General features: G+C 53.7%; 1 protein-coding gene across 3 annotated transcripts; it reads left to right on the forward strand.

The window, feature by feature from the left end:
- The first annotated feature begins 2,567 nt into the window (after positions 1-2,567).
- Positions 2,568-11,533, forward strand: PIF1 (PIF1 5'-to-3' DNA helicase). 3 transcript variants are annotated; one of them, XM_047765765.1, is made up of 13 exons: positions 2,568-3,051; positions 3,792-4,368; positions 5,447-5,579; positions 5,652-5,777; positions 5,887-6,040; positions 6,132-6,246; positions 6,322-6,428; positions 7,719-7,858; positions 8,482-8,588; positions 9,241-9,328; positions 9,465-9,610; positions 10,482-10,673; positions 10,885-11,533. In XM_047765765.1, exons 2-13 carry the CDS (start codon positions 3,805-3,807, stop codon positions 10,942-10,944), a joined length of 1,932 nt encoding a protein of 643 aa, XP_047621721.1. In that variant the 5' UTR covers positions 2,568-3,051; positions 3,792-3,804; the 3' UTR covers positions 10,945-11,533. The 3 variants fall into 3 exon arrangements, with proteins under 3 accessions (XP_047621721.1, XP_047621714.1, XP_047621730.1); XM_047765758.1 differs by having other exon boundaries at positions 6,132-6,428; XM_047765774.1 differs by lacking the exons at positions 9,241-9,328; positions 10,885-11,533 and having other exon boundaries at positions 6,132-6,428; positions 10,482-10,543.
- Positions 11,534-12,684: the final 1,151 nt, after the last annotated feature.

Below are 12,684 nucleotides of genomic sequence, written 5' to 3' on the forward strand. Positions count from 1 at the left end.
CCACTCAAGTCTTGTGTTGCTGTTTTGTGGGTTATTGTTTTTTTTTTTTTTTAATGAGCCGGGGACTGGACTGACACTGCCAGTATAGGAAGAGTTCTGGAGGAGGCAATTTCATAATGAAGAAAATCGGTTCTTCCTGACAGCCTGTGTTAAAGCTAGGCTTTGGATTTAACCGAGGAGATGGGGTAGCAATGCTGCACTTCACTGGGAATTGACCCAATGGCGGCAGCACCGAGCAGAACACCTGCTGACGCGAAGACTGCCCAAAGCCGAGAGGAAGTCCGCCCACAGAAGAGAGGAGTCCCTCTGGCTCCGCCTCCCTCCTCCACCGGCCAATCAGGACCCAGATGACGCCCGGTGGCTCTGGGGCAGGGAGGAGGGCGGAGCCTGAGGACCGTTAACCCAGCGCCAGGCAATATCAGATTGCATATCAGATTCCTTTCCCTATAAAAACTAGCTGTTAACCTGGTGGGCATATAACCATTTTGGAAAAAGCCCTTGCAGTATCATATAAAACTAAGTATAAACTCCGTGACCCAGCAATTTCTCACTTGGTACTTAATTAAAAGTAATTAAAGCATAGAGTTCCTGGAGTTCTTGCTGTGGCTCCCCTGGTTGAGAACCCAACTAGTATTCATGAGGATGCCAGTTTGATCCCTGGCCTCGCTCAGTGGGTTAAGGATCGGCGGTGAGCTGTGCTGTAGATTGCAGACATGGTTCAGGTCTCGCGCTGCTGTGGCTGTGGTGTAGGCCGGCAGCTGCATCGCTGATTCAATCCCTAGCCTGGGAACTTCCATATGCCGCAGGTGCGGCCATAAAAAGGAGGGGGGAAAAAGGGTAAGAAATTGGGAGTTCCTTGGTGGTCTAGTGATTAGGACTGCAGAACTTTCATCGCTTCATCCTGGGGTTCCATCCGTAATCTGGGAACTGATATCCCACATCAAGCCACTGCAGGTGGCCAAAAATAAATAAAAATAATAAAAATTAAAAAGTAAGGAGTTCTTACTGCGCCGCAGTGGGTTAAGGGACCCAGCGTTGCCACAGATGCAGCATAGTTTGCATCTGTGGCTCGGGATTCATCCCCTGTCCCTGGAACTTCCATATGCTGCGGGTTCAGTCATTAAAAAGATAAAAAATAAAAGGTAAGCATAAACATGTTGGAATATTTTCAGAATAAAATGCTGAGAGTACCAGAGGCTGAAAGGAGAGAGAACAGGGAGTCATTGTCTTTTTTTTTTTTTTTAATGGTGTGTATTTTTCTTTAATAGTAAAAAATGAGGGTGAACTCCACCTTTTACTTCTATGCTTCCATTTCACTTGAGGGTTTTGTTTGTTTGTTTGTTTACAAGAGTCATTTGTCACTTTTAGATCTGACAACCTTAGGGAAGGGAGTTATTGTCTAATGGGTACAAAGTTTCTGTTTGAGAATAATGAAACTTTTCTGGAGATAGTGGTGATGGTTGTACAACATTTGAACGTTTTTTGTTTGTCTGTTTTTCTTTTTAGGGCCACACCTGCGGCATATGGAAGTTCACAGGCTAGGGGTCCAATTGGAGCTACAGCTGCCGGCCTCAGCCACATACCCAGCAATGCGGAATCCGAGCCGCATCTGCGACCTACACCACAGCTCGTGGCAATGCCCAATCCTTAACCCACAGATCGAGGCCAGGGATCCAACTCACATCCTCATGGATCCTAGTCGGGTTCATTAACCACTGAGCTACAAAGGGAACTCCCTGAATGTTCTTAATGGTAATGAATTGTGCACTTAAAAATAGTCTAAACGGAGTTTCCACTGTGGCACAGTGGCTTAAGGATCCAGCATTGCTGCAGGTGTAGCATAGTTCACAGCTGCAGCTGGGTTTGGATCACTGGCCCAGGAACTTCCATATACAGTGGGTACAGACTCCCCCCGCAAACAAACAAACAAACAAACAAACTTCTTGGAGCCTTGGTTTCCTCACTTGAAAAATGGGGGCAATTCAATAAATGAGGGGGCTGACTCACCTGTAAGATCCCTTCCAGCTCTGTCATTCCAAGATTTAATGAGGAGAAAAAAAGATAATTAAAAATAAATTCCCAGAGTTCCCGTCGTGGCTCAGTGGTTAACGAATCTGACTAGGAACCATGAGGTTGCGGGTTCGGTCCCTGGCCTTGCTCAGTGGGTTAAGGATCTGACTTTGCCGTGAGCTGTGGTGTAGGTCGCAGTTGCAATTCGGATCCGTGTTGCTGTGGCTGTGGCATAGGCCGGCGGCTACAGCTCCGATTGGATCCCTAGCCTGGGAACCTCCACATGCCGTGGGAAGCAGCCCAAGAAATGGCAAAAAGACAAAAAAATAAAATAAAAAGAAAAAATAAATAAATTCCCTGAGCAGCCAGAGAAATAAGAGGGATTACTGATTCCCTGAAAACAGAGGCTCATTCACTTCCCTTGTATGTACTCTTGAGCATCCGGCCACAGGTCTGAGTTCTACACTGTTGGCCCTCAGCCGGATGGGAAGGACGAATACGTAAAACGACGCTTACAAGGGCAGAGGAAGTGTAGAAAGTTTCGGGGCAGACAGAGACAGCAGTAGCAACAGGCGGTGGAGGGATGTGGTTTGCCCAGAAGTGAGCAAACGGTCCTATAAATGTAAACAGGAATGAGAGGGATCAGAGGCAGCTCTTCACCAAGGCCAAGTTCAGCTGCTGTGTGAGGGCTTAAAGCGGAGGAAGGAGAGTGTGCTGGAGGCTTGAAAATAATCAAGACACACAACACCACGCGCCGCCCGGATGCACTCACTTCTTCCTCCCCCGACTCCTACCTGTCCGCGCGACTTGGTACGCTCCGCCAGCACAATAAGCCTCTCCCTCCGGCGTGCTATTGGTACAGCCAAGGCTCCTAGCGTAGACACCCAAAGACACGCCCGTTGCCACGCCCGCTGTCTATGATTGGCTGGAAAATTTAAAGATCCGGCCGGTGATAGGGTGATTCTCTACTCCCAGGATTTGAAAGTTCCCAGTGTCCTACCTTTGCGTGCATGCCGGCTCTGTTCAGCTTGTCCGTCGCAAGTGAGTGTTCACTCGGATGCCAGAGGTGGGAGGCAGAGAACCTTCTTCTTCAAGGGGTCCCTGCCGGGAGGGTGCACACGAGTGGGTCAGACGAAGGGAGAATGGATTCCCGCACCCCAGGGTCCTTCTGCGATTTCCCTAACCAAAGATTCTCTACTCTATCCCTACCCTGAAGATGGGAAGCGCCAGGGCTTCAGAATCACACGAGCCCTGACTCCTACCACCCCTTGTGGCCTCTCTCAGCCTGTTTTCCTCTTCTGTACACGGAGAAGAGTGAGACCTGCTTGGCCGCATGTAAACTAGTGAACGTACCTGGAAGACATAAGACGCTTATTAGGGAGTATGTTTCCTGTTCACCTCCTCAACGTGAAAGTCTCTGGCTTCTTAAGGACAGGACTCAGGATTCTCGTGTCCGCCTATGGGTCTCTTGGAAGCAGGCTTCTTTTCCGTTCCAGGGCTCCCTTCTGTGGCACTTGTCGGACAGCTGCGGTTCTCCAATGCTGGATGCACTTGACGCTGCCCATCCGCTGCCCTGGAAATTATTGTGTAGGGTAGTAATTTCTAAGAGAAAATCCGGTTTACTCTAGGGCCCTTTTACCATTTCCGTGACCTCTTTGTGTTACCAGTGACAGCCTCTGTGACCCTATGTGGCCTTCACCGGGCTCCCCGTCACGGCCTCTATACAACCTATGATATATTCCTTGAGTCCCCGTGACCCCTGAGCTCCGGTCTTTTTACAGACCCGCAGAGGCGATGGCAATGCTGTCGGGCACCCAGGCAGCGGCAGCAGAAAGCGAGGACGCGGAGCTACGGTGCCGCGTGGCTGTGGAAGAGCTGAGCCCGGGAGGGCAGCCGCGAAGGCGCCAGGCGCTACGCACCGCGAAGTTGAGCCTGGGTCGTAACGAGCGCCGGGAGTTGATGCTTAGGCTGCAGGCGCCGGGACCCGCGGGGCGGCCGCGCTGCTTCCCCTTGCGCGCTGCGCGCCTTTTCACGCGCTTCGCAGCGATGGGGCGCAGCACTCTAAGGCTCCCGGCCGACGGCGCTTCCCCGGCCGGCGCTGTGCAGCTGCTGCTCTCCGACTGCCCTCCAGACCGCCTGCGCCGCTTCCTGCGTACGCTGCGCCTCAAGCTGGCCGCGGCCCCGGGTCCCAGGCCAGCCTCCGCCCGCACTCAACTTCTTGGCCCAAGGCCCCGCGACTTCGTCACCATCAGCCCGGTGCAGCCCGAGGAGCTGCGGCGCGCGGCGGTCACCCGGGTCACGGACACCACGCCAGTGAAACTGCCCACGGAGCCCCGGGTGGGGGCCAAGTCCAACACCGTGAGGACAACGCCTTGGGGAGTGGAAGAGACTAAAGTGGCCCACGTTTAGGAGGGAGATGGTGGTGGTATTTGAGATGGCAGGCTGGTTGTTTCAGAGAAGATGCTCATTGGACTTTTGAAAATAAGAGGGATATGGGCATCGTGCATGTGGTTCTTATAGTGCAATCCTTGAGACTGAGTAAGGAGAATAGGAAAAGTGGGTCCAGGTCACATTAAAAGAGAAGTCAGGAATTCCCCCTCGTGGCTCAGCGGTAATGAACCTGACTGGTATTCATGAGGATGCGGTTCCATCCCTGACCCCGCTTAGTGGGTTAAGGACCCTGCATTGCACTGAGCTGCGGTGTGGGTCGCAGATGAGGCTCAGATCTGGGTTGCTGTGGCTGTGGTGTAGGCCTGCAGCTGTAGCTCTGATTGGATGCCTAGCCTGGGAACTTCCATATGCCACAGGTGCGGCCCTTAAAAAAGAGAAAGCAGAGAAGGTGCTGCAGAAGAAAAGTAGGAATATGGTTTCCCAGGAGAAGGAGAGGAGCTTTTGGAGAAAAGTGGTCAGCTGGATAGGGGCAGTCAACAGGTCCAGTCAGAGGGGAGACAAATTCTGGTGGATTTGACAGTGTTTGCCAACTGGAACAGATGGATGGAAGACTACAGGGGTTTGAGACTAAGCTGGTGAGAAGATGGAGATGAGGCAAGAAGAGGCCCTAACTAGGCAGGGTTTTGCTTGGGTGTTCTGAGGTGAGAGAGAGAGAAATTTGAAACAGAAAGAGTAGTGAGAAGGAAGGATGGCTAAGAGGACCAGGAGAGTTAGGGAACCCAGGGAAGGGAGCTGAGACAGAATCAGGACCTATACACTGGGGTCTTCAGGTCACCAGGGGTCAGTGGAGACCCAGTCCTGGTCCCTTCCTCAAGGGGCGAACTGGACCCCTATGGTTACTGGCAAGATCTCCAGGGGAACCAAGGCTGCCCAAGGGCTCCAAGAAATGAAGCCAACAGAAACACAAAGGGCTACCAGGCCAAGAAGGTAGAGGGCAATGCTTAGGGAATGCGGGGAGACTCTGAGACAGCCCTATCCCCCCTAGGAAACCTCAAGGTGGCCCCTGCCTGTGAAGAGGTTGAGCTTGCCCCCCACCAAACCACAGCTCTCCAAGGAACAGGCTGCTGTGCTGAAGGTTGTCCTGAAAGGCCAGAGCATTTTCTTCACTGGCAGTGCAGGTAGCGGGGGCAGAGTGAGTGTGGGGAGAGCAGTGGTGCACTGGGATGGACCTGACTTTGCTTTCTGCCCAGGGACGGGGAAGTCTTATCTGCTGAAGCGAATCCTGGGCTCACTTCCTCCCACAGGCACGGTGGCCACTGCCAGTACTGGGGTGGCAGCCTGCCACATAGGGGGCACTACCCTCCATGCCTTTGCAGGTAAGTGAGAGTCCTTGAGACTTGAGCTGGGAGTAGGCCAGCTGGGAGTAGGAAGGGAGTGGAGGTCAGGGCTAGGATCTCAGCTCAGGCTGAATGGTGTCACTCACAGGCATCGGCTCAGGACAGGCTCCCCTGGCCCAGTGTGTGGCCCTGGCCCAGCGGCCAGGTGTTCGGCAGGGTTGGCTAAACTGCCAGCGGCTGGTCATTGATGAGATCTCCATGGTAGAGGCAGACCTATTTGACAAGCTGGAAGCCGTGGCCAGGTCAGTAACATGCAGAGAGGGCGGGTTCTGGTGGTCTTTCATGTGGACCCCATTCATCCCAGCCCCTAAAGTACCCTGTGCTCCTCTCCAGAGCTGTCAGGCAGCAGGACAAGCCATTCGGAGGCATCCAGCTCATCATCTGCGGGGACTTCCTGCAGCTGCCACCTGTAACCAAGGGACCCCAGCCCCCACAGTTCTGCTTCCAGGTACCACTCACCCCCGGTCCTAACCCTCATAGCGGTCTGCTGTGCTCCCTGACACCCTCACCTTGCACCCACCAGGCCAAGAGCTGGAGGAAGTGTGTCCCAGTGACCCTGGAGCTGACCGAGGTGTGGAGGCAAGCGGACAAGACCTTCATCTCTCTGCTGCAAGCTGTGCGGCTGGGCAGGTGGGCCCTGGTGAATAGAGAGGGGGCGATGGGATGAGGATCCAAGCGTGGATCAGAGAGTGGCCCAGGGACTCAAAGAAGGGGGAGAAATGCTTCATGGTGCCATAGGAGGTGGTCACTATATGAGCACTGGGACCCAGCCTACCCCCCGGGTTGGGTCGCTATCACCCAGCATAGTGCCTGGCACAGAGTACATCACAGGCATCTGGGCTGATGGAGACACAACCGTCATTCAGAGATGTTAACACTCCCATTTCACTGATGCAGAAACTGGGGTTCAAAGAGGTACAGTGACTTGCCCAAAGTCATGGCTAGTAAGTGGCTGAGCTGGGATTTAAACACAGGTCTAACTAAAACCCAAGTTCCTTCTACTCTTAGAACCTGCGGGGAGTTCACTTGTAGCCTAGCAGGTTAAAGATCCAGCCTTGTCACTGTGGCGGCTCAGGTCACTGCTATGTCATGGGTTTGATCCCTGGCCTGGGAACTTCCACATGTAGGAATGGCCAAAAAAAAAGAACCTGTGGGGTCACTTGGTGGGATGTTGCAGACATGATCCCACCCCAGTTAGGACAAAGGGTTGAAATGCTACAGCTACTCTAACATAGGAGTGGAAAGAAGGCCAGAAATTTGGAAGATATGGGCCAGAGCTGGGCTTTGAGATCCAGGTCAAATTGGGATGGCATGCGGGAGGTGGAAAAGCTGATAGGAAGGTGCACAGCACGTACCAGCAAACATGTGTTTGGGGGTGGTGGGGGGGGGGAACAAGAGGAAGGCCGAATGACTGAGCAGTGAGAGATGGTCCTAAATTCTTCCCCTCCTCCCACATGAGTTGCTGCAGCACCCAGCCTTCCCCTGAAGGAAGGCTTGACAGAAAACAGAAACAGAAGCTACCTTTATTCCCCTAAAGCAACAGGCAAGGGGCTAGAAAATTGTAGCCTGGAGGCCTCTCTGATTATAGGCTACCAGTATAACCTCAGCACCTCATCATCAAGGTTTCCAAATCTCTGGTCTGTGCTCACTCATTGTACCCAGCTTCCTCAGGAAGGTATCTAGCCCAACCTGGGGGCAGACACAGGGAAGGGTACCCACCCATGATCATAGCCAAGCACCACCTCCATGCCCCTTCTCCATATCTGGGGTCCAAGTGAGGAAGGAACAAGTTGTCCAGCCTGGAGACCAGCAAATCTTGCCCCGGTGCCCCCTCCAGCCCCCAGGCCTGACCTATGGCCTGCTGCATGGGCCTTCCCTGGTGTTCAGGTGGGCTTTGCCCTGATAGCCCAGCCTCCACAGGTGCTCAGATGAGGTCACCCGCCAGCTCCGGGCCACAGCTGCCCACAAGGTGGGGCGAGATGGCATTGTGGCCACGAGGCTCTGCACGCACCAGGATGACGTGGCACTTACTAATGAGAAGCGGCTGCAGGAGCTACCAGGTGAGCAGAGAGCTGGGGCTGGGCAAGAATGGCCCAGAGACAGAGTTCCCATCGTGGCTCAGTGGTTAATGAACCTGACTAGCATCCATGAGGACACGGGTTAGATCCCTGGCCTCGCTCAGTGGGTTAAGGATCCGGCGGTGCCGTGAGCTGTGGTGTAGGTCGCAGATGTGGCTTGGAACCCACCTTGCCGTGGCTGTGGCTTAGGCTGGCAGCTATAGCTCTGATTCCACCCCTTGCCTGGGAACCTACATATGCTGCCAGTACAGCCCTAAAAAGACAAAAAAAAAAAAAAAAAGACTGGCCCAGAGAGGCCACCAGGCAGGCATAGCTACCCACTTGGCATCCTTTGAATATCTAGGTCCCCAGCCTCTGTGACCAAAAAGTCCCTTACGTTTGCAGATCTAATTGTGACTTTGAGAGATGTGACCTTTCCTGGGTCAGAATCACTCAGCCAGTAAACACTGGACAGGAGACTTAAACCCAGGCCTCTGATTCCAAAGCCCCAGCTAGGACTGAGCTGTCCTCACTACCTCCCCCATGCCCTGGTCTGATGTGTGTTTTTGGAAAATGAGCCACAGGTCAATGACTTGTGATCTGTTTGCCTGATTCTCTTTTCCCAGGTGAGCTACACAGCTTTGAGGCCATGGACAGTGACCCTGAGCAAGCCCAGACCCTGGATGCCCAATGTCCTGTTGGCCAGCACCTTCATCTAAAGCTGGGAGCTCAAGTGAGTGGGAAGTGGGGGATGGGCCCTGGGAGCTTGGGCCTCCTTGTCCCTGTACACAGGCTGCTCCACAGCCAGAGGGCCCTGCTGTGACCATAGCAAACTCCTTCCCTCCAGTTTCCCCTTCCTGTCTCCTGCTTTCCACTGCCTGCCTCTTCCTACACCTGGAGCTGCAAGCAGTGTTGCTTGCACAAATCCCTTTGCTTGCTGAAGCTTGTTTCCTCATCGCTAAGCCTGGAGTAAGATACCTGCCATAGCCGGTTGTCTTCTGTATTGTACCCCACTGTGAGCATCCTCCCCGCTTCCACAATGGTGAGGGGGGGTGGGCCACACAGGAGCCTTTCCCCAGGTTCCAAAGGGCACCCAGCAGAAAGAGGCAGGCACAGTGGTTGGAAAAGGGCTATCCCTCCAGATTGGAGCGAGGTCATTTTCAAAACCCTGTTCCCTTATTGTTCTTCACCCTGTCCTTCTGAGGCAAACTGAGCAAATGTCATTCCCCTTTGACACAGGGGAAACTGAGACCTAGGGAGATAAAGCAGCTTTAGCAGGGGTCCCAGTGGACCTAGCACCCCTCCCCGACAGCCCCCAGCCTCTGAGCACCGCCGGGCGTAGACATGCACTGCTCTCCATGCCTCCAGTTTTCCTTCCCACGCAGGTGATGCTGGTGAAGAACTTGGCAGTGTCCCAGGGCCTGGTGAATGGAGCCCGAGGGGTGGTAGTCGGGTTTGAGGCTGAGGGGAGAGGTAAGTGACGGAAGAGCAGTCTTACGGCCGGGGTACATGTGCAGAGGAAAAGGCCAGCATGGAAGGGTGAGGCCTGACCTTATCTTGGAGCCCTGGGGCAGGGCTGAAAGGTGGGACTTCTCTGTGCCTCCCTCAGGGCTGCCCCAGGTACGGTTCTTGTGTGGAGTCACTGAGGTCATCCGTGCTGACCACTGGATCGTGCAGGCCAGTGGGGGCCAGCTCCTCAGCCGGCAGCAGCTGCCTCTCCAGCTAGCCTGGGCAATATCCATCCACAAGAGCCAGGTGAGCAGGGTGGGGGTGGATGTGTGGAGAAGGGGACAGAGCAGAGGTGGACAAGATGGGCCTGGGGAATGGAGGGGGTGCAGATCTTAAAGGCTTTGTGGGAGTTGAACTTGCCCTGGATGGATAGTTCAAGACCAACTGTAGAGAGTTCCCATTGTGGCACAGCAGAAAGGAACCCGACTCGTATCCATGAGGCTTGAGGTTTGAGGTTTGATCCCTGGCCTCGCTTAGTGGGTCAAGGATCTGGCATTGCCGTGAGCTGTGGCATAGGCCGGCAGCTATAGCTCTGATTCGACCCCTAGCCAGGGAACCTCTGTATGCCACAGATTCAGCCCTAAAAAAACAAAAACGAAACAAACAAAAACCAGCTATAGAATAAATCTCTCTTCAGTGCATTTCCCATCCTGCCTCCTCTTTCCCAGACACATACACTTCCCCTGTCATTTCCTGTCCTGCCATTTTCTGAGTCACTATTGGATATGTTAATTTTAATCCTTACACGAACTGTATGAGGTGTAGATGTAATAATAATCATTCCCATTCCTGTCTTACTGAAGAGGAAACCAAGGCTCAGAGAGGTTAAGTAAATTGTCCACAGTCACACAGCTAGTGAGAGGCAGAGCCAGGATTCATTTCCTTGCCCGTCTGACCCAGACCTGAGCTCTTTCCTTTCACTCCATCCCTCCACTCTCGAATCTGTGTCTTCTGGAAGCCCCCTACTCAGACTCCCATCAGTCTGTCTCTCTTACTTAAGGCTCTCTTGACTGGACAAGATCAGGAGCAATAGCTGGGCTGGTGGAACAGAGTCAGGGTCTTGGGCACAAGTGAATTCAGGCCAAGTTGGCTCCAGCTCTGTCCCTCCATCCCCTAGGGCATGTCCCTGGATTGCGTGGAGATCTCTCTGGGCCGTGTGTTTGCCAGCGGCCAGGCCTATGTGGCCCTTTCCCGGGCCCGCAGCCTGCAGGGCCTGCGTGTGCTAGACTTTGATCCCATGGTGGTTCGCTGTGACCCCCGTGTGCTGAGATTCTATGCTACCCTGCGGCAGGACAGGGGCCTCAGCCTGGTAAGAGGGAGTCACCCAGTGGTGGGCCATGTGGCTGTGGGCAGCCTGGGATCTAGGGCAGGGGGGAAAGCCAAGAGACCCTGGGTGAAGGTGGAAGAGTCTCCTCTGGCTCTGTTGGGGGCTGGGACAAAAGGAAGGAGGTGCCATCCCTGGGCTATAGCTCTGGGGTATGGCACCAGCCCATGAGGGGGTTTCTCTGGCTCTGATCCAGGAGTCCCCACATGATGATGAGGCAGCATCAGACCAGGAGAATGTGGACCCGAACCTTTGATCTGCAAAACGAAGACAGAGAGTGGTCTCCGTCTCCTCCTGGCCCAAGGGATATCAGGGGAGAGTAGTCAGTAGTCTCCCTTTGTTGGGGGCTCTCAGCTTCCTGGCAGGGCTCAGGGAGGGTGCTTTCCTCCCATTTGCCAGCTATGCCTCGGTTTCTCTCCTGGCTTCCAGGGTCAGGAGCTGGCAGTGGGCCCATGGGGGAAGCTGGTGTTATAGGACAGAGCTCTGTGCGAGGGCCGGCCTCAGTGCCCCAGGGTTGTGAATGCCACTTCCTTTGGGCTGCAGAGGGGGAGAGGTGGCCAAATAGGTGCTCCTGGAGCAGGAACAGGCTGTGGGGTCCTGGCGGGGGACTCAGGCTGAATACAGGCCCAAAGCAGAGGAGGGAACCAGGGGGGATCTTCACTGCTAGACCCAGCCCAGCACAAGACAGGACGAACTCCCTCCTGAGCCTAACCTGAGAATGGGTGCTACGAAGTCCACCTGTCTTAAGCTGCTTTTTCTGGGAAGAAATCAGGTGTGGGAGTATTGAAGTGGAAGTTCTCAGACTGTATTTATTTAATGCAAATAAACTTGTGGGTTGTATGAGGGCTATGAGTGCCATCTTCTGCTTTCTTTTTATATTATTCTTTTTTCTGTTGTTTATTTATTTAGGGCTGCACCCATAGCATATGGAGGTTCCCAGGCTAGGGGTTGAGTCGGAGCTACAGCTGCCAGACTACACCACAGCCACAGCAACGCCAGATCCTAGCTGTGTCTGCGACCTACACCACAGCTCACGGCAACGCTGAATTCTTAACTCACTGAGCAAGGTCAGGGATCAAACCCCCATCCTCATGGATACTAGTCGGATTTGTTTCCGCTGGGCCACAATGGGAATTCTTTCTGCTTTCTTTAAGAACCCCTCTGGAGTTCCTGTTGTGGCTCAGCGGGTTAAGAACCCGACTAATATCCATGAGGTTTCGGGTCCAATCCCTGGCCCCACTCAGTGGGTTAAGGACCTGGATTTGCCGTGAGCTGTGAAATAGTTCACAGACTCGGCACGGATCCTGCTGTGGCTGTGGTCTAGGCTGGCTGCAGCTCTATTGGACCCCTAGCCTAGGAACTTCCATATGCTGCAGGTGCAGTTCTGAAAAGACAAAAAAAAAAAAAAAAAGAACCCCTGCCTGGGGCACTGGCTGACCCTGTCCAGGGAGGCCACTCCTGCCCCGCACTGACTTGCCTGCCCACTTACACGGAGGTGTTCGTTATGCCCCAAAGGCTGAGCTTACAGAGCCCTGATGCTGGGTGTTAGTACCAGTGGTTATTTGGCAAAGCTGAGTTTACCTGAGGATGGTGACTCACAATGCAATGATAAGGTGAATTGCCATTGCCCAATAGTCAGACAAGGACACACTAGAGAACCAACAGGGTGAGAAACAGGCCTGTCACAATGTCCAAATGCTGGGGGTTTCAGTTGAGCCTTTCTCATTTCGTGCCTTGCTGGGGCTCCATCTTGGATGTTCTGATCATCTTAGCTTCAGCTGATAAAAAAGCCTGATGGGAATTGCTCACAGGGAGTTCCTGCAGTGGAGCAGCGGAAATGAATCTGACTAGGAACCATGAGGTAGCGGGTTCGATCCCTGGCCTTCCTCAGTGGGTAAAGAATCAGGCATTGCCATGATCTGTGGTGTAGGTCGCAGATGTGGCTCAGATCTGGTGTTGCTGTGGCTGTGGCGTAGGCTGACAGCTGTAGCTCTGA

Source organism: Phacochoerus africanus, chromosome 2, assembly GCF_016906955.1.
Source record: "Phacochoerus africanus isolate WHEZ1 chromosome 2, ROS_Pafr_v1, whole genome shotgun sequence".
NCBI lineage: Eukaryota > Metazoa > Chordata > Mammalia > Artiodactyla > Suidae > Phacochoerus > Phacochoerus africanus.